General features: G+C 36.6%; 2 protein-coding genes across 13 annotated transcripts; one reads left to right on the top strand and one right to left on the bottom strand.

Moving 5' to 3' along the window:
• Positions 1-178: 178 nt before the first annotated feature.
• LOC118048549 (probable DNA helicase MCM8) lies at positions 179-12971 on the top strand. Of its 3 annotated transcripts, none has more exons than XM_035058309.2 (18): positions 179-469; positions 909-1049; positions 1140-1257; positions 1345-1567; positions 1693-1856; positions 3034-3297; positions 8015-8110; positions 8260-8412; positions 9420-9490; positions 9581-9699; positions 9941-10070; positions 10499-10550; positions 10724-10877; positions 10970-11144; positions 11642-11812; positions 11897-12010; positions 12269-12309; positions 12722-12971. In XM_035058309.2, exons 1-18 carry the CDS (start codon positions 275-277, stop codon positions 12756-12758), a joined length of 2418 nt encoding a protein of 805 aa, XP_034914200.1. In that variant the 5' UTR covers positions 179-274; the 3' UTR covers positions 12759-12971. The 3 variants fall into 3 exon arrangements, with proteins under 3 accessions (XP_034914200.1, XP_073266165.1, XP_073266166.1); XM_073410065.1 differs by having other exon boundaries at positions 312-449; XM_073410064.1 differs by lacking the exon at positions 12722-12971 and having other exon boundaries at positions 12269-12432.
• Positions 12972-13139: 168 nt separating this feature from the next.
• Positions 13140-22211, bottom strand: LOC118048547 (E3 ubiquitin-protein ligase UPL4). 10 transcript variants are annotated; one of them, XR_004687489.2, is made up of 19 exons: positions 22003-22210; positions 20719-21407; positions 20487-20597; positions 20234-20350; positions 19974-20132; positions 19717-19878; positions 19197-19352; positions 18991-19112; positions 17745-18906; positions 17513-17611; positions 15920-17164; positions 15572-15802; positions 15364-15468; positions 14814-14894; positions 14649-14717; positions 14405-14533; positions 14241-14324; positions 13809-14168; positions 13140-13529 (listed from the first exon to the last, which is right to left on the bottom strand). XR_004687489.2 is itself a non-coding variant. In XM_035058304.2 (19 exons), the coding sequence occupies exons 2-18, from the start codon at positions 21346-21348 to the stop codon at positions 14103-14105; spliced, it is 4728 nt and encodes a 1575-aa protein (XP_034914195.1). In that variant the 5' UTR covers positions 21349-21407; positions 22003-22211; the 3' UTR covers positions 13140-13529; positions 14094-14102. The 10 variants fall into 10 exon arrangements, 7 of the variants coding, with proteins under 7 accessions (XP_034914195.1, XP_034914194.1, XP_034914193.1 ...); XR_004687488.2 differs by having other exon boundaries at positions 13140-13597; XR_004687487.2 differs by having other exon boundaries at positions 13140-13607.
• Between the last annotated feature and the right edge of the window lie 4387 nt (positions 22212-26598).

Below are 26598 nucleotides of genomic sequence, written 5' to 3' on the forward strand. Positions count from 1 at the left end.
CACTGTTTATTGTTTAGACTTGACACGTGGAGGACATCGGACGGTCTGTTTTTAAAAGGGGCTAGTCATAGACCAGGAGGGATGCTGCTGGCTTATCGGCCCTCCACGTGTAAGCCATCTGCCAAAAATTGCATTGGCCCGATAAATAACCCATGACCAAAAGCCCATTTTGTTTCGTTTCGTTTCTCTCTCTGTATCCCGCCAAAACGAGAGGAGAATTTTCGCACACCTTTCATCGGCGGAGAACAACGGTCGGTTCTCTTAGCGATCGGCGATGTACGGAACGCATGGAGAGAGCGCGAACAAAAAGAAGCAACACCACCACTATGCAAGCGACGACGTCGTTAACATATTGGCCACATACTGCCCTTCAAACGAGTTGGCAGTAGACGAAGAAAAGCTGATGCTCACTTCTCATCTCATTCACTTCTTTAGCAATACTCCTCCTGGTGAGGATCTCGCTTCTCAGGTCCCTCTCTATCCCTTTCCTTTGACTTAAACTGTATAATTAGCACTATATTATGAGAAATTGTTCTTGAACTAGCTTTGGCTTCCTGGAAATTGGAAATCTAAAAGCTGTTTAATTATTAAATTCTTCGCAGAATCGTAGAAGGAGTTCATTAATTGTAAGGACTTAGGCACATATTAAAGAATGATGGTGACTAGTTAAGTGAAAAAGGAATATTTTAATGATTTAAATAAAAGAAAAATGAGGAAGAAAATCAGGTTTTACTTTTTTAGACTGCTGCTTTTGTTTTTGTTATGACATTCTTAGCTAGTTTTAAATATTTGTTTTTTGTCTATTATATAAGTTTGAACCTCTCGTTAGGTTTTTGAGTTGCAGTGGTCGGATTTGTTTATGGATTATCAGTAAATTTAGGAATTTGATGTTTGAATTATGTGAACAGGTAAAGGATAAAAATGGAGCGTACTATTTGTCTATTGATTTTCAACAATTTCAAAATATACGTGAACTTGAGCAATTCTATGTAACTTTAGAAGAGAAACCTAAAGTAGCTCTCTCGTGCATGGGGGCTGCAGTTCACAAGGTAGACACTGGCAGTAGTGGATAATGCTTGGAGGTTTCTTTCAGTTTTTTTTTTTTTGGTTCAAGGAAATTTATTAATGAATTGGAATAGGTGTTTTTGAGCAAATGCGAGGACAGCTTCTTAGATGATGGCATGAAGATAAACATCCGTCTTCACAACTACCCTGAATCTATGATTGCTTTGAAGAACCTAAAAGCAGCATATATTGGTAAGTTTAATTTTATGTATGCATTTTTTTTTGCCCCCAGACTTGGATGAGGAATATTGAATGGCATATCATTTGGTGACATGACAGACAAGCTTGTATCTGTGCGGGGGAGTGTGGTTAAAGTTAGCAATGTGAGGCCACTAGTGGTACAAATGAATTTCGACTGTGCGAAGTGCAAATACAGCATTTTACGTATATTTCCTGATGGAAAATTTTCACCACCATCTGTTTGCTCTTTAAATGGGTGCAAGAGCAGAACTTTCATCCCAATTAGATCTTCTGCTAAAGCCATAGATTTTCAGAAAATAAAGTAAGCGCAGTGATGCAAAGCATACTTCAATTTATTCCTTGAAGGATTTCCTTAGTCCCCTTAAAATGAAGAATATGTTGCTGTCTTTGTTTTTCTTTCCACTCAAAACATGTGGTCTTCATCAGGCTACAGGAATTACTAAGATCTGAAGATCATGAAGAAGGACGGGTGCCACGAACAGTGGAATGTGAATTGACTGAAGATCTTGTTGATGCATGCATCCCTGGAGATGTAGTGACTGTCACTGGCATTATAAAAACATTCAATAGCTGTTTGGATACAGGAGGAGGTATGATAAAAGGATTTCTTTGACACCCATGTGCCACTGTATTCCATCATCATACATGGAATTGTGCATGATCATTGTTAATGCTTTGTGGTTAATGACGAGATGGTGATTTAGATCCACAAAGCTATAAGCACTGGAGTGAGCACCAATCTTATTGTGCCTTTTCATCAAAACCATCTTATGTGCATTATATCATAACAAAAAAATGCCGAGGGGATGCCTGAAAAATAAAGAAGATTCTTTACCACTGGAAAGAATGCATACCCTCTTGGACATGATATGCATTTGGTGGCATCATTTGCATCTCTATTGTCGGTCCTAACACAACCACTTTAGCTGTTGTTATATATATATATTCACTCTGAAGTTCATGAAGAAATTATAGGCTTCCTTTTCTGACATATGAATGACTACAGGAATTACATGTACCAGTAAGCAGAGAATCCAAAAAGATAAGAACTGTAGAAACTAAATATTGGCTGTTTCTATTTACAGTTTTTGAGCTTCATCAAAAATAAAATTGCTATTTCGTGCGATACTGCTTAGCCATCACCATCTGTTTAATTTATATACAGGAGAACTGATGTTCCACTGATCAAAAGAGATGCTCACAAGTTTTGATATTTGATTGAACACTCAAATTTCTAGATCACGACCCACTTTCTGTTTTTGGAAAAGAAAATTATTTCTCCTATTTTCATGACAGAGTTGTGGATAGATTACACCATTTAGATGGTATCAGTTCCAAGAAAACTGTTTCTATGTGCAGTCCCTAAACAAAGACATAAAATGTGATCAGTAGACAGCTGCTAAAGCAATCCTACAATGTGACATGGAACTCTTTTTTCTATTTTGTCACACTATCATATAGCTGTTTCAATAACTAGACTATATCATTTCCTTATTAGCTTAAGCTTAAGATTTTTCTTGAGATTTTTAGGATCATAACATTTCTCTGAAGATTTGCACCGGTGGAAAGCATAAAGATCTGCAAATTGAGATTAGAACACTGGTTGACCGTAGTGATTTATGCTGCAACATTGCTTTGTTTTACAGTCTATTCACGTGTGTATGCATAATTCTTTATGATTGATGCACGAGCATTTAACTCTAGTGCACTTAACTGAAACTATTTCCAGTTGCTAATATAGCCTTCTGCAAGCCTTAATTCTTTCAGGAAAATCAAAAAACAAAAATCAAGGATTTTATTATTTGTATCTAGAAGTGGTCTCTATAAAAAACTCGAAGTTGCAATCTACATCCGACAATTTGCAAGATTCCAAATGTAATGCAAGAGCTACAGAACTGTCTGATCTGTTCTCATTCTCTCCACGAGATCTGGAATTTATTGTGAAGTTCTCAGAAGAACATGGTTCAGATATCTTCCGGCAAATACTTCAGTCAATATGTCCGTCTATCTATGGACATGAGCTTGTTAAAGGTATTTCAAACTTTTGCGTGTTAAAGTGACCCCCTAATTTTATTCTGATTCATTTTCACCAGTGTCTCCAGCATCTTTCTACTGTTTTTGGGAAATGTAGAATGTGCTGTGTGAAGGTCTTCACTCCTATTTCCCAATCTTTGTGCTTGTACTGGAAAAATAAAACAACTTTCTAAATCACTAGTAAATTTGCTGTATTTATCTTTTAATTTTCTGATATTCCACTGTTTCTGCTCTCCAATACTAGTTTTTTCATTGGTATCCGTTTCTGTAAAATCTGCTATCGAGTCTTGATTAATGCAATTCCTTGCAGTCTCTAAGTATGAACCACCTGTTAGCATTGTCAATATATTCTCTTTTATTTCATCTCTTTAATAGCTGTCAGTATATTCTATTTCTTTCATAGCTGTCACTATATTCTTCTTTCTTTGTTTAATTTCTGTTATAGCTGTATATCCCTTGATTCTCTCTAAAGTTCTCAATTATTGTCTAGGCCTAGTATTAAAGGATATGATTATGTTTTCCTAGAATTAAGGGATTTGATACTTCTTGATGTATATATATATTGTAACTCTCTTAGTGAATGGCAAGAAAACATTTCCAGAATTTCTCTTGTATTATCTTGTCATGGTATCAGAGCTATACCTTTGAATTTGTATCCCAAAATCAGGTTCTTTCTTGCTGTTTTCGGTTTCTGGATTATTCTGGATCAGTCCTAGATACAGAGGACTCTCAGTTTCTTGATTCTTTTGGTTTGGTTCTTGGTTGTCAGCTGAGGTCTGTATTCTCTTGATTCTGTGATTTTTTTTGTGTGTATCACTACAAAGATGTCAAACAATTCTGATCTGTTTGGTGTCCGATTTACTGGGAAGAATTATTCAGCTTGGGAATTTCAGTTTCAAGTCTTTGTCACAGGAAAAGAATTGTGGGGTCATGTGGATGGGAGTGATCCAGCCCCTACTGATGCTAAAGAACTGTCTTTATGGAAGGTCAAGGACGCTCGGGTAATGTCCTGGATACTAGGGTCAGTCGACCCCCTCATTATTCTGAATCTGAGGCCATACAAAACAGCAAGAACCATGTGGGAATATCTGAAAAAGGTTTACTATCAAGATAACAATGCTAGACGTTTTCAATTAGAACACGACATCTCTAATTATTCTCAAAGCAATCTTTCTATTCAGGAGTATTATTCTGGTTTTCAGAATCTATGGGCAGAATATACTGATATCATTTATGCCCAGATTCCAGTAGAATCCCTCTCGGTTATTCAGAAGGTGCATGAGCAAAGCAAGCGTGATCAATTTCTCATGAAATTGAGATCTGAATTTGAGATTACTCGCTCAAATTTGATGAGCCGAGCTCCCTTGCCTTCCTTGGATGTTTGTTTTGGGGAATTACTGCGGGAAGAACAGCGAATCCTTACACAAAGTACTCTAAAGCAGGATAACCCAGCTGCAGTTGCCTTTGCTGCCCAAGGAAGAGGTAGAGGCCGGAATATGGGCAATGTTCAGTGTTATAGTTGCAAGGAATATGGCCACATAGCTAACAATTGTAGAAAGAAGTTCTGCAATTATTGCAAACAGCAAGGGCACATTATCAAGGAGTGTCCCACTCGTCCTCAAAACCGGAAAATACAAGCCTTTCCAGCGGTGGTATCTGAAAACTCATCTGTGACAGTCGCTACCAGTTCTCTTACTCCAGAAATGGTGCAGCAAATGATCATTACAGCCCTCTCGGCCCTAGGGCTACAAGGTAATACTTCCAATTCACAACTTTGGCTTGCTGATTCCGCTGCTTCAAATCATATGACCAACTCATCAAGTATGCTTAAGAATGTGCGAGAGTATCATGGTTCATCACAAATTCAGGTTGCTAATGGTGGTCATATACCCATCACTAAAATTGGAGATATTGATCCCACCTTCACGAATATTTTTGTATCACCAGAACTGTCTACTAGCCTTATTTCAATTGGTCAACTGGTGGATGACAACTGTGATGTGCATTTTTCTCGTAATGGTTGTCTTGTGCAGGATCAGGTGTCGGGGAAAGTAATCGCGAAGGGGCCTAAAATTGGACGCTTATTTCCGCTGAATTTTTCCATTCCTAGTTGTCTTTCTTTTGCATGCTCTAATGTTCTCAATAAAAGTGAAGTCTGGCATAAACGTTTAGGCCATCCAAATTCTGTTGTTTTATCGCGATTGTTGAATTCTGGTTTGTTGGGAAATCAAGATAAATTTTCTTCTTTCGATGCTTTGATTGATTGTTCAACATGTAAGTTAGGAAAGAGTAAAACTCTTCCTTTTCCTTCTCATGGTAGTCGTGCCACAAAATGTTTTGATATTATTCATAGTGATGTTTGGGGACCTTCACCGATACTTTCTCATGCTCATTTCAAGTACTTTGTAACTTTTATTGATGATTATAGTCGGTTTACTTGGGTATACTTCCTACGTTCCAAATCTGAGGTTCTTTCCGTCTTTAAGACATTTCTTGCCTATGTTGAAACCCAATTTTCTACTGGTATTAAGGTATTAAGACATTTCTTCCTCATTTTGAGGATGTGTCGTCATTTGAGCGGTTTAAACCTGGAATTGTGTATGAAAGACGGCGCCCAATTTTGGCTCTTCCGGAGACTAACCCACCATCTGATCCTGCTACTGAGACTGCTTCGGTACCTTCCCCTCTGCAGCCTGCCCTTCGTCGTTCTTCGAGGGTTTCTTATCCTCCTGATAGGTTTGGTTTCTCTGCTACTCTATCCAATATTATTGTTCCATCATGTTACTCACCGGCTGTCCAGCATGAGTGTTGGCAAACCGCCATGCAGGAAGAACTTTGTGCGCTTCAGGATAATCATACATGGGATCTTGTTTCATGTCCTCTATCCGTTAAACCCATTGGGTGTAAATGGGTATATTCCATAAAACTTCGCTCTGATGGCACTCTAGACCGCTATAAAGCTCGGTTGGTTGCTCTGGGGAATCGACAAGAATATGGGGTGGATTATGAAGAGACTTTTGCCCCTGTAGCCAAAATGACTACTGTGCGCACTATTATTGCCATTGCTGCTTCACAGGGTTGGCCACTTCATCAAATGGACGTCAAAAATGCGTTTCTTCATGGTGATCTCAAAGAGGATATTTATATGGCACCTCCACCGGGTTTGGTTTCATCTTCTACATCGGTTGTTTGTAAATTGAAGCGGTCCTTGTATGGTTTGAAACTAGCTCCCCGGGCATGGTTTGACAAGTTTCGCACTACCTTGCTTCGCTTCTCTTTTGTGCAAAGCAAATATGATTCTTCATTATTTCTTTGCACAACATCTACTGGGTATGTTTTTCTACTTGTTTATGTCGATGACATTGTCATTACAGGCACTGATTCGACATTGATTAGCAGACTTCAGCAACACCTTCGGGATTCCTTTCATATGACGGACCTTGGTTCTCTCACTTACTTCTTGGGTTTGGAGGTTCATTCTTCCTCTTCTGGTATTTATGTGCACCAACAGAAATACACTCATGATTTGATTGCTTTGGCTGGTCTTCAAGCTTCTTCTCCCGTAGATACTCCTTTAGAGGTGAATGTTAAGTTTCAAAGTGATGTTGGGGATCTTCTTCCTAATCCATCTTTGTATCGACAACTTGTTGGCAGCTTGAATTATCTTACTATTACTCGACCTGATATCTCCTTTGCTGTTCAGCAAGTCAGTCAATTTATGCAATCTCCTCGTCATCTACACTTAGCAGCAGTCCGTCGCATCATTCGATATCTACTTAGTTCTTCTAACCGTGGTCTATTCTACCCAGCTGGATCTCCTCTTAGTCTTGTTGCATACAGTGATGCAGATTGGGCTGGTTGTCCTGATACCAGACGCTCTGTTACCGGTTGGTGTATGTTTCTTGGTGATTCCTTGATTTCTTGGAAAAGTAAGAAACAAGTTCGAGTCTCCAAATCCTCGACCGAATCTGAATATCGCGCCATGTCCGCTGCCTGCTCAGAGATTGTTTGGCTTCGTGGCCTACTTGCCGAGATGGGATTTCCGCAGACTACTCCTACTCTCCTCCATGCAGACAACACGAGTGCTATTCAGATTGCTACGAATCCTGTCTTCCATGAGCGCACCAAACATATTGAAGTGGATTGTCACTCTATCCGCGAAGCCGTCGATGCTCATGTTATTTCTCTTCCACATATCTCCACTGATCTCCAGATTGCTGACGTGTTCACCAAATCCATGACTCGACCACGACATCAGTTTTTGGTTGGCAAATTGATGCTTCGTAATCCTCCAGCATCAATTTGAGGGGGGATGTTAGCATTGTCAATATATTCTCTTTTATTTCATCTCTTTAATAGCTGTCAGTATATTCTATTTCTTTCATAGCTGTCACTATATTCTTCTTTCTTTGTTTAATTTCTGTTATAGCTGTATATCCCTTGATTCTCTCTAAAGTTCTCAATTATTGTCTAGGCCTAGTATTAAAGGATATGATTATGTTTTCCTAGAATTAAGGGATTTGATACTTCTTGATGTATATATATATTGTAACTCTCTTAGTGAATGGCAAGAAAACATTTCCAGAATTTCTCTTGTATTATCTTGTCACCACCTAGTTTTTTCAGGTAGTAAATTTTAATTGGTTCCTAATCATTGTATTTAAATTCAACAACAAAGTTATGTATACTTCTGATTTCTTTTTTCCTTAAACAGCGGGGATAACATTAGCACTGTTTGGAGGTGTCCGGAAGCATTCAATGGATCCGAATAAGGTCCCTGTCAGAGGAGACATCCATGTTATAATTGTTGGTATGCTTCTAATTTTATCAGTTTATATTAAAGAAATTTATCCTTTAGAGCTTAGACAAAATCTAGATTAGAATGCAAAACATCTTTACAAATAGGGGGATGCACAGGAAGAGAGGATGGACTTGACAAACATTAATTCTCATTTTTAGGTGATCCTGGACTAGGCAAGAGTCAATTACTGCAAGCAGCAGCAGCTGTTTGTCCACGTGGCATTTATGTGTGTGGCAACGCTACAACTAATGCTGGCCTCACTGTAGCTGTGGTCAAGGATGCCAGGACAAGTGACTATGCTTTTGAGGCTGGTAGTTGATTTCTTCTTAACTGATCAAATTATGATGTATTGATTGCCTAATTTGCAGCTTTATGATTGTGAAAAATCTATGATTTACTTATCATCATGATCATGATTTACCATTGAAATCTGACCATGTGCGGTTGCACTTGAGAGAGGTAGTAACAAACAACAAATTTCTAGAAATTGAATTATTATTCTTTTTTTTTTTTTTGCAGTGTTTATTTATATAAGATGAGACATAGGATCTACAGGTTAAGTAAATTTGTGTCCTGGAACTTTATATGGTTCAAAATGATATTGACCTTAGTATTCGGCTGTGAGATCCATTTGGGGGGGGGGGGGTGTACAAGTTACATTTGGTGTTTTTCTGGTTGAAAAGATGGAATGAGGAAGGATGGATATGGTAAAGTGGGAGGATGGAAAGGAGAAAGGATGGATGTTAACTCATCCATCTAGTTGTTTGGCTAGCAAGGAGGGAAAAGATGGAAGCCAATTTGCCCAAATTGGACAAATTATAGATCACAAATGAGGACGGATTTTTCCTTTCCTTCGTTTGGTCTCAGTTCATGGTGCCAAATAAGGAATTTACCTCATCTATCCCCGCTCATCCATTGTCCCAACCATCCCTCTTAACAATCTAACAAACACAGCCTTGGTGATTATGAAGGAAACTGATTGAAGAGTGATCTCTCTTTAAATTGTTGGCATTGCCTTGGAAATTTTTTATTTCCGTTACATAAGTGGTTTAAAATATAGAGGAACCCTTCAAAACTCAAAATATCCAAGTAGAATTCCTTATAATGCACTGCAATGAAAAGAATGCTATTATTGTGGCTGTAATTGAACCATGAAGCTAAACGTTGGAAGGAAGTAATTCATATAAAGAATTATGAGTTTCATTTTATCTGCATTGTTCATATATTAGGTATGCATGGTGCCCAAAGATTTCTTCACTATCTTTGCCGTTAGTTATTATTCAATGACAAATCACAAAACAATTGTATCTTTAAACAGGGGCAATGGTGCTTGCAGACAGTGGACTCTGTTGTATTGATGAATTTGATAAAATGTCTGCAGAACATCAGGTTTGTGCTGACCACTTATCAATTTTTGGATTTGATCACATTGATATCAAAAACCAGGTTAGAATTATATTGGGTTTGCCATTTTACTAGTCTCTTCTAGAAGCCATGGAGCAGCAATGTGTCTCTGTTGCTAAGGCTGGTCTCCTTGCAAGTTTATCAGCACGAACTTCTGTTTTAGCAGCCGCAAATCCTGTTGGTGGTCATTACAAGTAATACTTTCTAAATTTTCATCTATGGTAATTCTTTGTTTTGACCATGCATCTTTAAGCTATAATATTTAAGAAAATGTTCTTTGACATGGCAAAAATATGACACTTCAAAGATTAGGCATTTTCTGTTCTAAATACATCCCTAGTTTTTTAATTTTGCTGGATGGTAATCATATAGATGCCTGCATACTATAGCTTTCTCACATGGATATGTTGATTACATCTGAAATCTATATTGCAGCCGTTCAAAGACAGTGAATGAGAACTTGAAAATGAGTGCTGCTCTTCTCTCACGGTTTGATTTGGTTTTCATATTACTTGACAAACATGATGAAGTGCTGGATAAACGAGTCTCAGATCACATCATATCAGTAAGTTATCCTGTCTGGCATATGGCAGTGCATTCTTTTGCATTGAAAACATGTTATGGCATTCAAGGTGAGTCTGTTCTGTATCAGTAAAAGTTATGCCAACAGACCATTTGTTGTCTACTACTCTCTGTCTGAGCACAAATGCCATGGAAATGAGATCAATTCGAAGAGTTTTGATATGAGATGTGTTAGAAGTGAATAAGCATGTATTTTTATTTTCACCACGTTGAATGTTTTGTATTTACTCTTTCAGCATTTTAATTGCAGCATAAATCACATGCTCTTGGCATGTAATTATATTGTTTTTCAAACAATGGAAAATATTGCTTGTTAAAACTATCACTGTCTCCAGGGCCAAATTAAAAAGATAATCTTTGAGTTCGTATGCATTTAATGATATGACAGACTCAAAATCATTTCTATTGCAGCTTCATGCTGGATATGGAGAATATTCACCAGCAGCCAAAAAGTTACGGACAGGTAGCCTTCCTATTTCTTTTTCTCCTTATTTCACTTGGTGGTGGTTTTTTTTTTTTTTTAGGGGGGGGGGGGGATACTGAGTAAGGTAGTGCTTCTTCCCACCGATGAATCTATTTTACCAAAGTGGAGTTTTATATTCTAACAAGTTATGCCTTTGATGATGCAAAATGCAGCATCACTGCATGGAGGCATGGATATGAGTGTAAGAAATGGATCCTTGGTTTCACGGTTGAGACTGGACCCAAAGAAGGATGCTGATTTTGCTCCATTACCTGGTCCACTTCTTCGCAAATATATTGCTTATGCTAGAACTTATGTCTTTCCTAGGTGGTTTTTTTGTGATCTCTAAACTGAGAGATTTTCATATATTCTCTAGTTTGCAACTACAAATGCAAACTTATTTGATTTTGTTGACATAGGATGTCAAAACCAGCAGCAGAAATACTACAGAAGTTCTATTTGCAGCTTAGAGACCACAATACATCAGCTGATTGCACACCAATAACAGCAAGGCAACTGGAAAGTTTGGTGAGGCTGGCTGAAGCTCGAGCTCGGCTAGAGTTGAGAGAAGAAGTAACAGCCCAAGATGCAACGGTCAGTTTTGGTTGATATTACGAGTTCTTTTTTAACACCATTTTCTAGTTGAGTTCAAACTTTAGACCAGTGAACTGTTTGGTACTTGTTGAGGTTAGCAAAGGGCCTTTGCAGAGTTCTACATAACCATGCTGCTGTTTGAGGGACCTTCACATAAATCTTGAAATAGACAAAAGCAACAAATCCGATTTAGAGCCCAAAACTCCTTCAAAACATAGCAGAGTTTGCTAAAATGGAAGACAAAAATATTGTTACACTTTGTCATGAAGCCCTAATTTTCTTACCTCTGCCGCTTTAGATGTGTTCTCAAGCCCTAAATTGTTGACCAGAACCTGTTTATTTGAAAATAATGTGGATAACAGTGCTATCTAAAGGACTTAAAGCTTTGCATTCGACCAGTACTTGGTTTGTTTTAAGTTTAAGACAACTGTAGTTTTTAGTCACAACTATTTAATGAATTTTGAATCAATTATTCATTTTTAGCGTATGCCTTGCAGGATGTGGTTGAAATAATGAAAGAATCCCTATATGATAAATATGTAGATGAGCACGGCTTTGTAGATTTTGGTCGAAGTGGGGGGATGAGTCAACAAAAAGAAGCAAAACGGTTTCTAAGTGCCCTCAATAGGCAGTCAGAGTTGCAGCAAAAAGATTCCTTTTCAATTTCTGTATGGACAATCGTTTTTTCTTCCATTTCTAACAAAGATTTGTTTCCTATAAAATTCATGCAAACATGTGTTATTTTATTTCAGGAAATATACAGTTTAGCAGACAGAATTGGCCTAAGAGTTCCAGATATCGACACATTTGTGGATAACTTAAACAGTGCTGGTTATCTACTCAAGAAGGGACCGAAGACATTTCAGGTACTATAATATGACAGTTCTGAGGACCCAGAATCACAATAACTTGGTAATAGTCAGAACCCAGAAGGTTCAACGATTTTGCATTTCTGTTTCCTGTAACCAAAGTTAAAAGGGACGTGAACCCTAACAATTATGCTAACCATCTTACTGCATGAATGGCTACTTTCTAAAGCACCAGAGCCATGATAGGTTTCCTTAAGCACATGTTAGTGTCCGTAAGAAATCAGCAACTTCTGATTAGCCATCATATTGGTGCAGGTGCTGACATCTTCTTTCTCCCGGAGTCAGTCATCAAGGGGGTAAGTTTCTTAAAGAAACTGAACAAAAATTTTGATTTTTCACTGGAACTGGGAGTTTTCTTTATTACTCTACCACATAGAGCAGGGACATCGTCATTAACTTCACTCGGTGCCTGCTATACAACCGACCATGAGCTCATGCGATTATGTCTAGTTAAAGCGTGAAACTCTTGGTTGTAGACATGTAAAAGAATGCCATGTTGTTACACCAGGATGTTTTTAAGGTTAATTAATTGCGATCTGGGTATAAAAGCAGGAAATCTAAATTCCCTTTCTCTGAACAGATTTGAAATAGCTAATTACTAATAATTCATGTGATGAGAACAGTTTTTGAATATTACCCTAAGCATCTTATATATTTTAGTCAATTTTTTCACTATGCAACAATGTTTTTGAATATTATACTTTCCAGTTTCCATCCCGAATCAAGAATCAACACAAGAGCCTAGCAATAATAAGATGAGGTGAAATTGTTAATGGCATATGCAATTGAGGTGACATGTAATGTAAGAGCCTAGTAACTAGGAAATTGTCAGGTGATGATTTATTGTTTGTGAAAGTCAAATGATTTATTGCGGTCTGGGTTTAAAAGCAGTAATGTAAATAGTTATTTGTAATAGTATTGATAATGTATCTGCCTCCTAAAATAAAGCCAAATGTAATTGTTTTACATGCATGATGAATAATAGTATATTTTCTTTTAAATATAAGATTCAGGAGATTATTTATTTGTCAAGCAAACGACTTTTGCATTGTCAGTTTACGTACAGGAGTTAATAAGATGTTTTTAGCGTTACTATGTGACCAAGTACATTAAAACCCCAAAAATCTGAAAGAAGTAAAAAAATCAGGTTCATTGTTTTCTATTTGCACATAGAGAGTTGTTAACTTGCTTGTTTTTGAAGGGAAGAAAAACACGAGAAGTTCTAAACTTCAACTAAAACATACCTTTTCATAAAAAAGCAAACCTTTTTTTTTTCTTTAGCCAAATCAGGAGCAGAAATACAAAAGCTATCAGCTACTCACATGCATTTCCTAGAAATTTGTTGATAATGCTAGGATCTGAGGTAATATTTAAAAGATGGCATCGATGAGCACTCCCTATTCTGATTCAGTGCAAGTGTCCGTTCCATGCTTCCCACAAAATTTAGAAAAAGGAAGGTGGTGGTAACTGCTCGCTTAATCACGAGCTCAAGCAGCAGTCCTTGCCATTTTCCTCCCTACATTCATAAAACCATTTCTTCCCTTTACTCATAGATCCGAGACCATCAAAACGCCAATCCATCGACTGCAAACATCTAACAGGTAAGAGATAAAAGTGCAGGCTGATAAGGATATATTGAATGAAAGAATCAGGCAGAGAACCACACATGCTTTTGCAATCTAGACATTTTAATAAAGTTAGGCATTTATACACAGGTTAACTATCTCAAAACACAATTCTTCAATGGGCAAGAGATAGCTATAAAACTGTTCAGTGCACCAGAAGGAAGAGTTACCTAAATCTAAGATACAGTGATTTGTGCATGAAGTGTTAGCACACGGGGCAGCCCATCTAACAGAAATCATTTCCTCCTCTCTGTACAGCTTCCGGAACCTTGAGTAAATCAACTACCGGGTTTCCATTTATGTACACATCCCACCAAATGTAGCCTGCAAATAGAGGAGCTTCCTCTCCAATTCCTCTAAAACCCATTATACCCACCACCATCTATCAGCACTCATTCTTTTACCTATATGCAAAAGCACCTAGTCTAATAGTTACAAATTCTAAATTTATGTACCAGTGATGGCTACGAGAGGTGGAATGATCCTTGACCCTCTGTTATGGCATACAGAAGTTTCTCTTTCATCTTGTCCTGCAAAAATACAAGCATAAAAAAACTTGTATGTTCATAGTCCACAGAAGATAGAGAGGAAATAAATGTTACTTTTGACGAGTAAGGTGGCAACTTCAGATAATTGGCACAAGTCATCACACTGGGGAGGTCCGCATCCGCACAGTTGCTACAATGCTGTAGAGAGCACAAAGAGGATAAGTGACCGACTCATTACTACAGTTTATGAAAAGGAAGGGTGCATCAGTGCCACAGACCTTCCGGACAATGGTCAATTTTGGATTCAGAGATGCCAAGCCTCCTGTAGGAAGCCGAGGTGCCCCGGTTACAAACTGTAGAAATGATCGTAGTTGTTCGTATTCGAATTCCTTTATGATTTCCAGTAACTGCAATTCCATAATGAATGAGCAATATTTCAGAGGAACCCCTAAGCTTTCCGGCTAACTAATGTTATTTAAGAGCAAGGGAGGGAGAAGGGGGGGAGGGAGAGCGAGCACCAACATTAACAACAGGAGGGCTGCTAGCAGTGTATCCATGATCAAACTTGATATGGTCCAAAAGCTCATTGAACTGCTCCAAAGTAAATGATATATATAGACAAATAAAAATCACATCATCAGTATTCCCCAGTAAAGACTAAATCAATCAAGTGTTAAAAATACATACAGCCCAAAATTCACGTTCTCCACATAGCAAACGCTCAAGTTCCTCCTCGGTGAAAATCATAAGATGTTTAATAGGAAAAACCTGGAAATTTGAAGTAAGACAAAAAAAGTCATCAAGTAATAAGCAAAAAAAATTGAAAATGAAATCATAAATTGGATAATCATAGCAACTGAAGGAGATGGGAATTAAGAGAATCATAATAAGATGAGCAATCCTAGGACAATACATCTCTGCACAAAGAGGGAATAAGTAGAATTATTATTATTATTAAGTGATAAAACTATAATGACTCAAAGGAAACCAAGAGAATGAGGCTATAAACTAGCCACCCAAAGATTGCCGAGTTCCCTTCAAAACACTCCTAGGATAATGGAAAGAAGAGATAAAAACACCATTCTGAACTCTTATTTCAAATCATTCCAGGGACAACATATGCTGTACTCCAAGGGGTAATATTTAAAAGAATCAAACCCCTATTCTCTTCAGGGAATCCTCTCACTATTCTTAAGGAGTTATTGAAACAACAACCATAATGCATGAAATACCAGACCTGGTTAAATCCAGACTTGAATGCTTCAACTTGTCTGGAAATTCCTATGTGTATAGTAGCATCCACAATGCGAGAAACATAAGCATCCAAGTTAACCATATTCACCTACATTCATAACATGAATGAAGTGTTATCATTTTGAACCCAGTGCATTAATAATTTAATATCTGTGGAGAAATGTATGACATCATATTGAAGAATGCCTTACAATTTTGTGATCTTCATCAAAACTAAGAACGTAATCAGGATACCCAGGAAGAGTAAAGTCAAGATAAAGATCCTCGATTTTGGTGTTCCAAAAGCATGCATCTAGAGCAGTAGATGAGTTTTCTCCAAAGGCTGATCCCATATTTTTTTTCCTGTTGACAAGAGCCTGGAACTCTAGCAATGTCCTACCAAGCTCGGGATCAAAGGACTGGATGTCATACAAATTAAGTTCCTAAAACCCCAAAGGGAATCAAATTTGTTAATACTGGGTAGTATACAGAGTAAACAATTAATGAGAAGTTTTCATGGAGCCATTGATACTCCCAAGAAGTCCATAACCAAGGAATACCTGCTGAAGAATAAGCTTATAGAAGGCTTTAGAGAATGGTAGATCCAGCACCCTCCCATCTTGAAGAGCCTTGGCTACAATTTGTCCCAGAAGGAAAAACTTTTTAATAACTTCAGAAAACTGTGCTGCATCAGATGCATCCACTGAAGACGGCCATGGGCGAGGAAAAAGTCCAAATGAAGAAGAGTTCACAATTCCAGAGTATTCAGCCTGCAGGGTCTCGCTGGTGGTAAATGAACTATGATCCTGCCTCCACATACCAAGGCCAGACTTCTGAAACTCACGACTAACCAGAGTGTAAAATTCCAAGGTTGGACCGAGACCAGTACCAACTTCTTCATTATATTCCACTTCAATAGGTGCTTTAACATGAGCATAACTATCCATCATCTGGGCAGCAGACTCCAGAACTCGGTCACGCAAAACTAGGAATTTCTTACGGGACAAACTGCCAGCATTTGGTAGTCCGTCCCTTGAGACACCTGAATTATTATGTGATGATGGTTGTGGTTGAACTTGCTGACGGCTGAATGCTGACAACCGGAAATATTTACATCTAGCCTCAAAGCTAAACAAAAAGGAGCATGAATCCATGAGCTGATTGCACCACACAGGCATGCCACCTATGGACACAGCCAGAGAATCCCGCATCTGTTGCTCCAATTTCTCAGTCAACTTACAGCTCACAAATTCATTTTGTGATACTGGGTGAACTGCTACCTTTAAATAACCCAAATTATCAATCAGCCCTTCAGCAAATGCATGGATTCTTTCACGAGACATCAGATGAAATATAAACCTGTTTAAACCTTCTAAACTTTTTAGCAGAAACAATACATCATTAGTAGGACTATACTTATCCAGGTCAGAAGTGAGTTCGCCATTAAACAAGCTTGAGAAAAATGCAGGATGCTGCATATAAGCCCCAACTTGATCTAACATAGAGGAATTTTGAGCTGTACTAGAATGATCTGGAGGACTATCATCTTCAGGATCCACAACTATTCCATAAGTCAAGGTGTGTACTTGAGTCCACAGCTTTGCAGTGCTGTTAATTTCACGGTCTGCTTTAACTTTTTGCTGGAGAATTGCCTGGTAAAGAGTCAAAGTTTGGTCCAGCCGTTGCCCTTCTAGGTAAAATACCAGTTTCGGCAGAGCATCTCCATTGCTACAGGACATAGGACAATGACTTTTTGTAGTGACATCAGCACATGAAGGAGACTGCACTATTTTCTCCAATGAGACCTGGAATATAAGTATCATACAATGAGAGGGCCAGCAAACAATCTTTGAGCTAATAACAGAACTAGACCTTGAATTAAGTAAAAAGCAGGCCATAAGCAAGTTGAAACAACAATAGTACAACCACAATCAAATTAAGCAGCTTGCATTTCATTTGCAATTACACGAACAGTTGCATATACAACATAAAACATTAAAGCATATTTATATGTACATAAATCACCAGGAAAATCAGGACTGGCTTATACAACCACAACAAACCAATCGGTTGAGAAAACCCTGCTTTTACCTGAGTTATGTGAATTTTATATCACCTGATATCGTGTAATTGCAAAGGAAAAATTTACTTACATTATGAGTATTATTTGAGGATGTTGTTTCATCAGGATTTCTCTGCAACAAATTTACATCTGGTTCTGGTGGAGACTGAGATAGGTTAGCCTCATCTTCCTGCAAAAGCAAAAGAAATGATGATTACAAAATTCTCCAAATCCACATAAACAGATAGCAAAACAGGGAAAGAAACTGATCCAGAGGACTCATTTATTCAAAAAAAACCATTAATTAACCACTAGATAAGGACCTGCATTACAGGCAAATCAGTAGCAATACTATCAGGCTCCATGAGTCCTGAACTTTCCCCTTGACTGGAGTTTGCAGTTGATGGTGATTTGAACTGTGCATTTTCTGCTGACAACACGTCTTCCATAGCTTGAGCAGCTGATTCTATTTGCTCTGTTCCTTTTATTCTAACTTTAGGCGATAAAAATCCTTCAATTGCATCCACAGAAGAAAGAGGGTCTACTGTCACAACATCTTCAGAGTAGTCACAGAGGCATGTCTCGCCCTTTCCCCTGACAAAACGTACTCTTAGGCACGGATAAGATGTGCAATGTCCAGTAGGAATGATTGCAAACGAGGATCTTTGCTTGGATGCATGGCTCAAAATAACAGGGAAATTCTCCAAAGAAGATAATGCACCTTGCAATTTCTGTATTAAAACTGATAAAGGAAACTCTACAGATAGGTCTGGGGATGATAAAAGTAGCCTTGCAAACACCTCAAATCTTTTCTCTATAACATCGCAATCATCCAATGTACCCTGAGGCTCCACCTTTTCTCTCAGATATTTGCCATTGGACAAGTAATTCACTAATATCTTCACAATCCCACTTTCAATGAATTCAAAAGTAGACACAGGTTCTCTTCCATCAAGCTTTTCAATGATTTGACGCAACACACAATAACATTTCTCCTCATCCTGAGTGCAAGAGCCAATATTGCCAGGCATATTCATCAAATCACTCAATTCAGCTGAAAGAGCCCTAAGCTTCTGAAGGATATCTGTCAATCCTTTCTCAGAGTTGCATAATTCTGAAGCAAAGCAACTAGTTCTGATGTGCTTTGCAAGATTTTGAACACTTTCCTTTTCAAGCTTGCATGTTCCTGTTTCTGTGGTTGAAAGAGACTGACCAGTATCAAAAGCATAACATAAACATCTCATGACTACTTTTGAGGAAGATTTTAGACTAGCATCGAATGGAAGCTGAATGCCATTGCACACCGGGAACATCAATTGAGAACATTTTTCTGACACGAGAAGGGCATCAATGGCAAAAAATACACCTTCCTTGATGAAAGAGTTCACAAAAACATCTGGAAGCTTTTGGAGAATTGTCTCAGCAATTTGCAGGGCTAACATCAGCACATGGTGATCCTTACGGGTAAGAACTCCAGCCAAAAAACTGCCATATAATCCACGGAATGTTATTAGCTAGATTAAAAGAAGATTAACATTTTCTAATTAGACATGAGAAGACTCGCTTCACCTTGGAATGTTTGTATTCTTAAGCAACTCAAGAAGCATGTCAGATTTGCTGAGATAAACCAACTTGTTGATAACACATAAGCAGCCATAGCAAACATATAGATTTGCACCAGAATTAACCACCTGTTGTTAGGGTTGAGGGAAAGATTATAAAGGTAGACAAGGACATTCAAAGAGCCAATAAACTCTAAGCATTGAATATCAAACCTGAATCAATGAGGGAATTATATCCAATCCAAACTTCTGCAAGAGCTTAGGGTGATTAGCCAAAAATGTCTCTTTATCCAACACATGCTGTTGAACGTCTTGATCTCTTGCTATAATAGGGAGAAGCGCATTTAGCAACTTTAGCACTTCATGTACCTAAGGCAAGAAATAGAATGATGATGATCACACTCTTTCCAATGAGAAATGACCAACAGTAATGTAGCAGCGGCGACAACGCAAATTACAGGTCAGTGCAGACTGAGAAAGGAGTCACTAATAACATAAAAACAAACATCTGCTAGCATCTTAGATCTAATGCTTTCAGAAACTCTGGAGAGTAGAAGTACAAAAAATTTCCTCAAGTTCAGCAGTTCTAAATTCGTACAAAAAATGAATCAGCTACCAATAGAAATCAACATCTTTCTTTCATAAAATCTTTTAACATAAATTGTTCCCAAAAAGCTTAACATTCACAAGCATCATGGTGAACACTCAAAGTTACACAGTTAAAGATGTAAACCTGGTTACCCTGCCCATCAACCACGTGAGGAGAAGACATTCCATGCGAGAGGTCATAGGTAGTTAATATGTCCTTCAAAATGCTGCTTATATTGAGCTCATACAGGGTCTTGAAGGCAACAACTGAACCAGAACAAAGTTTGACAAGAAGCCCAATCAAACCCTGCCAACCAAAATGGGAAGGGAGAGACAATTATTTGAAGAAAATAAAATATGAAGATTTATCCTCAATAGATGCATTTGGATGAACATTCATACATTGTATACTGGCTGAGATAGTGTTGTTCGGCTGTTCAATTGCACTAGATGAGTAGCTTGATTAATTAGTCCATGCTTGCATAGTTCATCCAGCATCTCTGACAACTGACTGACCCGTTCTGCTATTTTGATCAAGCAAATTGCTACATTTTCGACAAGCTGAAAATGAACATGAGAATATATGTCAACAGGTCAAAACAAATACTGAAAGACTGAATCCAGAAACACTTGAGATAGAAGAAGCTCTGAAAGGTTCATGCCTGCCTATCCTCATATTGTAGAAGATTGCATAATCTCGGAACAGCCTCCATGAACGGTGAAAAATTTTCTGATGGCAGTTTCTTGCATATGTTCACCACAGTTGAAAGTGCAACTCTCTGATAAGGACCAAAAAAATAACAAATTAATGTTCATGCTACCACACCAAAGCAAAATGCAAATAGAACCAAAATAAATGAAAGGAAAAAAAGAAGAGAGTAAATGCCATTTGATCAAAATTGTGTATTCACTTACTTGTACACTTGTAGAGAAGAAGTCTACAAAACTTAGAACTGCCATTATTGCCCCAGCTTGTAAGCATGGAAGTGGTTGATCGCGAGATATTTTCTCCAATGCTTGCAAGCACTATGTGAAAACCATGCACATAATCTTAATACAAAGCATATTATACTCTCTCTCTTGCATAAAGATATAAATAAACCATTACTAATACTAGACAAGCTATTTACTATACCCAAAAATATACCTGTTCAGCTACATCCAAGTATTCAATGGCCATTAATCTTTGACAAATAGCAGGAATTGCATTATGCTTAACAAGAAAAATGGATGCTCGGGGGAACACATCACACAGATAAGTTAAAGCCCTTATAGCCAATAGCATTATATCTGGGTTACTCTCATGCCTTGAAAGCATAACAAGCACCGGTGACAAAGAGTCTGCCATCGTACTTGAAAGCGAATCCTCTGTACAAAATGAAAGCACTTCACATAACTCTGTAAGAGCAGCTAACTGCCCAGAAGGCTCAGTTCCTTCAGTTAAATTAGATAGACAATCCCTCAATCTGCTATGATCACCAGAGGATCTCTGCCTCTGATACTCACGCAAACTGCTATGTCTTGGACCCTCAGAATCACAAGAGCCATATGCTGAATCCCTCTCAGGTTCTTCTTCGTCTGAATGGCTTGACGCCGACCCAGATGATGAAGTATCCATGTCAGCATCATGGGTTTCAGCATTATGATTCTCAGAATTTATTTGAGTTTGAATTGATGAGTTCGATGAACTTGGTCTAAACTCCAATGAACTACAAGCTCTCTTATCAGAGGGCAATTCATTAACCATCTCAGCTCGTTTTTGTCCACGATTTCCCATTGATTTTGTCCAGTATCTTAAAGCTTTTATCAACAAACCTTCCAAATAATACTAGACACCTACAAAGTCAAAAAAAAAAAAAAAAAAACTTTCTGAGAAATTCACAGGCACAAGAACCACAAAAATAGTCCACCAAAAAAAATTCACAATTTTAGTTCAAAATTACCTCAATGAAAATCACTTTTGCAAAGTCAACAAAACTTTACTATTAGATGAACAAAAGAGTAAACATTGCCATTTTTATGAAATCACAAACGCTAGAACCAAACAATCATCACAAGAAAAAAAAAACACAAATCCAAATCATGTCCATCTCATCATCCTTACACAGGATTTGCTTTCAGTGACAACAACAAAAAGAAAAACTCACACAGCGCTATAAGAGTAAAATCATGTTAAAACAACAAAAGGAGGACAAACAATAAAGAAGACACTGGATTTGTCCTACCTCTCTCTGGATGATAAACCAGTAACCGAATTATCATCATCAAAAAACTAAAAAAGCCACTGACTTAACAGGAAAAGAAAAAACAAAAAACTGCAATTTTACGGATGAGATAAGAAAATCAAACCATAAAAAGAAGCAAACAATTATGATCAGATCGTAAATTGATCGATACCACTTAAATTTTGATGATACACATGTATATGTACCTAATGATAATTGTTGTTGTTGTAGATGTTGATAGGCCTTCGAGAGAGTCGAAGACCTAGACGGAATCTAATCTAGGGTTTTATTATTTTTGTTTTAATTTTAGAAGGATTGTTTTTCTTTTTTCGCCGATGGTTTCTGGTGATGGTGATAATGATTATAGGAACAGGGGCGATAGTCTTATATCAAGTGTTTGGGCATGCCTTTGAGAAAGGAGATATATACAACACTAGCTTGTGTGCAGATGGTAGATTGGTAATTAAGCTTCCACCACTGCTAAGATACTGTAAGGTGCATTTAAATTGATGGTGTCTTTTGAATCAACCATTCATTGATGAGTCTTTGATAGATCTGGACGGTTTGACTGATCATCTTTCAATGACTTCTCATGGGCATTTAATTTAAGCCAGCTGCATTGTTTTTTTCTTTTATAATCGGTATCCAATCAAATTATACGTGAAATTTAACTCAATTCCTGTATAATTTTTACTTTTGAAATAAAATATTAAAATATATCATTAAATTTAACTGTATTATTTAAAATATAAATTGAATTAACAATTTTAATTATTTTATTTTTAATTAAGAAATCAAATATTACAAGTTAAAAAATCGGAAAAATCATACGTGAAATTTAAAGCAATTCTGGCATAATTTTTATTTTTTAAATAAAATATTAAAATACATAACTAAATTTAATTGTAGTATTTAAAATATAAATTGAATTCAGAAATCAAATAATACAAGTTAAAAAATCATAAAATTATATCGATAAAGATGTTTAAAAATATAATAACAGTTGTTTTTAAAAGATTTTTTACCCTAAAAATATATTAAAATATTATTTTTTTTATTTTTAAAAAAATTATTTTTAACATTCATATGAACTATAAAAAATATTAAAAAATCAATTTAAAATAAAAAAAAATAAGTAAAAATTTAAAATTTTTAAAAATACTTTATGAAATACAAAACAACGGCTATCCACGGTTTTAAAGAAATCCGTGATGGCCTCACGGAGAAATTTACTCCGTTTGTTGTTTCTACTTTCTAGAGAGTGCCCCAGAAGACGGTTTATTTTTCTTACTCCAACGTTGCGCTCACAACCCAGCTGAGGTAGACCCTACCGAGGAACATTGGTCTTAAATTTATCTTGCTTATTTTTAGGGGGAAAAAAAATCATTTTCCGGTTTAAAAGATACGTTTGCTTTCGCACCAAGTTGAGTTAATTATAGATTGTGAATAGTGAGCAAACAAAACCAGAGAGTATGATTGACGAAGGCCTAAGCCATCACCGAGTTATCCTCACTGCCTTGAATAAGAGACCCCTAGCCGGTAGCCCGGTGGCTAGGGGAAAGAAAGTTCTCTCATCTCAGGCAAGCCCACCGCTCCTGCCAGCTCGTATGTCGCCAAACCTCGTTTCGTACCTCTTTGTCGAGTTGCTTGTCTCCGGTGAGAAAGCTTTCAGATGGTTCGATCTGGTTGATGGGATGATATGGATTTGTTCATGATTGAAGTTGTATCTTTTAAAAAATATATTTTTAAATTGTTTTAATATCAAAAATATTTTTTTAAAAATAAAAAAATATTTTAATATTTTTTAAAATAAAAAACATTTTAAAATATAATCGTTACCATAATCTCAAATAGATATATATATATATATATATAATCTTTTTTACATTACTGTTATTATCCAGTAGAAAATATTAAATTAATATTTAGAAATTTGCCTTTTCCTTTTTTCAATTATAATGAAATAAAAAAATTATTCTTAAAATAAAAACATTATTAAATTAGTGTGCAAAGGCTTTTTCATATGTTGACCTTGGTTTCTTGGTTATAATTAAGTTGTAGAAAAATAATTTGATATTTTAATAAATATAAGATAATATTAAAAATTGAAAAGTGTTGCACACGTAGTGGCTAGAGGCACAAGTGCCTTTCGAATAGTGTGTAGGGTGTTTTTTGATGGTTGAACGGTAGCTTATATGACGGTGTTTGAATTGTCTCAATGCCTCCTTTATCCTTGGTTAGTATGGGTGGCTCATGGACCTCCAGATTAATGTCGATAACCTTTTTTTCCATTCTTTTTTCTCTTCTTTTCGATTTCTATATCTACCTTTCTGTTTATTTAAAATCAACCATTCAATTTTTATTTTTTTACTATTTGTTTATTTGAAATAATTTATAAAACTAGATTTACTTTTTAATTTCATCATTCTTCAATTTTTTCATCTATCATATTTAATCTTCATTCTTTTTATTGTTATTTTTTTTATCATTATCTTGATTTATTTTATTTTTAACTTCATCTATCATTATTTTATTTCATTTAATTTTTATATCAGATTCGGTTCTCATTCTTATGATTGCTATTTGTTTTTGTATTTGTTTTTATCATTTTCTTGATTTATTTTATATATTTAATTTCATCCCTCATAGTTTTATCTCATTTAATTTTCATACCAAATTTGATTGTTATTTTTTTTTATTATGATTTTTTTTTTAATTTTGGTTGATTAAGAATTTTGTTTCATGATTTTTTGGGTTTTCCTTTTATGAGGTATTCCAATCTTATAACCCAAGTCACATGTTTTGAAGATTAGCTTGATTTAACTTTGGTTTGTTTTTTAAATTGATTTTTTTATAATTTATCTTTTGACAATAAGTTATTGGGCCTTCAACTTTGTAATTTTTGTTTTTTTTTATCAGGTTATCTCGATTTTATAGTTTAGGTCAGTCAACTTTTTTTAATATATTTTTTCAACTAAATAGAAAATAATATAATAAGAAAAATATTTTATCCTAAAATTACAACATAAAAAAACAAAAACATAACCCTTAATCATTTAGCTAATGACAGTCTTCGTTTTGTGAGAAGAAAAACCAATAAAGAATTGAAAAGACGTAGTGATGATGAAATAACATACATTGAGCTTGTTGATTCAAGCTTATGTTAGGAATTATAATAATACAACACAGCTTTTACTTTAGTAAAGTAAAGAGAGGTGATGAAATTTCTAATGTAAAGTTGGAATGGCACCACTCTTCTATTTTATGTTTCATTCCGAGAGAAGAAACCAATAGCCAGCGTTCAAGATCTCGTCCTATTTTTCCCCTTCGCTAATGCTGATGGTTCCAGAGTGTTTGCAGAGTTGGAGGATTTATGCAGCGGATAGATGCAAAAGAGAGCCACGGGTCGATGGACAATTGTTGCCAGCAAATTAAGAGGGCTCTTTTTTCTTCTTCTTTTTTTTTAATCTTGGAAGCTCAGGTTAGTTTACGCGCATTATTACTAATCTCTCGAAATCTTAAGTTAATAATTAAGTAAGTTTTCAGTAACTTTAAGGTCTGTAATATTAGAGAATAATATAAATCATATTCTGGAACCTCATCTAACAGCTTAAGCTATTGGGTTGAGATAGTTCTTTGACATGGTATCAGAACCTTGATAATCAAGCGTTCACGAGTTCGAATCTCATCATCCCTATTTATTTGATAAAAATTAAGCATTAGATAATATGAGCATGTGCAAGTTTCAAGCTCAAAAAACTTTCACTTGAAGGGGTATATTAGAGAATAATATAAATCATATTATGAAATTATATCTAACAGTTTAAGTTCTTTGATATATAATATTTAAATTAATAATTTCTAGAAAATAATATCAGAGTATATAAATTAAGCTACAAGAAAGGCATTTTTGCTTTTGAAGTGAGCTCCACCTCACCGGTAGACCCAGCCCTGAATGAAACAACCCAAGCCGAAGCTGTTTTGGTCCTACGTAGAGAGGAAGGCGGCAACCAGATTTGGTGCTAAGCCGTCAGCAGGCAAAAGCAATGGTTACCTTCTCCCACTTCGCTTGCCGACTCCTTGTCACTCCCCTAGGAACCGAGGCCCTAGCTTCTAGTCCTGGTGGATCATCCAGGCTTGCCCGCAGAACAGGACTTCAGCAAGGACATCTGACACCCATTGATGGCATCAATGAAAAACCGTCACCGTTCAGGATCCAAGGAAATCCATCGGTACGCTGTACAAGCATGACACCACACGGCGGAGCTTTCTCTGGCCATTAATGAATCAGAATCGTTTGAATCCTCTGGCAGAGAAGGGAATCCAGAGATGAACACAGCAGAGTCTCACCGGAAGCAAGGCCGTGATGTATGGTAAGAATAAGTCGACCTAAATCAAAACAAAATGCTTTGGAACCACGTGCGGGGCCAGGATTCAAGTCTAGTGCATAACACAACAGCTCTTGCACCATCACAAGATAGCGGCAGCTCAAGAAATTGGATCGAATATCACGTCAGCTGGAAAGCACTTGGAATTAATTAACCATTAAAACACCCTTCTGGTGTCCCTACGCCCGAATTGTCTAAACAAACAAGTATGTGGTAGAAAAAGAAGTTTCCTGATTAGTTTAATATCTTCTAATATAAGATATCAAAGGAAAGTATAAACACAAAGGACAGAGGAAAAAAGAAAAGAAAAAAGGGTTCAAGTCATATCATTTGAGCCCATTCATCCTTTTTTTTCTTCCAGCTTGTGGTAAAAACAAAGAAAACAGGAACATGAGCAGTTTTCCTAAGATCAGG

This window comes from Populus alba, chromosome 6 (genome assembly GCF_005239225.2).
Source record: "Populus alba chromosome 6, ASM523922v2, whole genome shotgun sequence".
In the NCBI taxonomy this organism is placed as follows: Eukaryota; Viridiplantae; Streptophyta; class Magnoliopsida; order Malpighiales; family Salicaceae; genus Populus; species Populus alba.

What these genes read in the sequence shown, in the direction of transcription:
- LOC118048549 (XM_035058309.2), top strand. Translation starts at nt 275, where the DNA reads ATGTACGGAACGCATGGAGAGAGCGCGAACAAAAAGAAGCAACACCAC. An exon ending in TGACTATGCTTTTGAGGCTG is followed by an intron (nt 8,413 to 9,419) that starts GTAGTTGATTTC and finishes ATCTTTAAACAG; the next exon opens with GGGCAATGGTGCTTGCAGAC. An exon ending in TAACAGCCCAAGATGCAACG is followed by an intron (nt 11,145 to 11,641) that starts GTCAGTTTTGGT and finishes TATGCCTTGCAG; the next exon opens with GATGTGGTTGAAATAATGAA.
- LOC118048547 (XM_035058304.2), bottom strand. Translation starts at nt 21,348, where the DNA reads ATGGGAAATCGTGGACAAAAACGAGCTGAGATGGTTAATGAATTGCCC. An exon ending in TCTTCTCTACAAGTGTACAA is followed by an intron (nt 20,351 to 20,486) that starts GTAAGTGAATAC and finishes GGTCCTTATCAG; the next exon opens with AGAGTTGCACTTTCAACTGT. An exon ending in GAGAACGTGAATTTTGGGCT is followed by an intron (nt 14,718 to 14,813) that starts GTATGTATTTTT and finishes ACTTTGGAGCAG; the next exon opens with TTCAATGAGCTTTTGGACCA.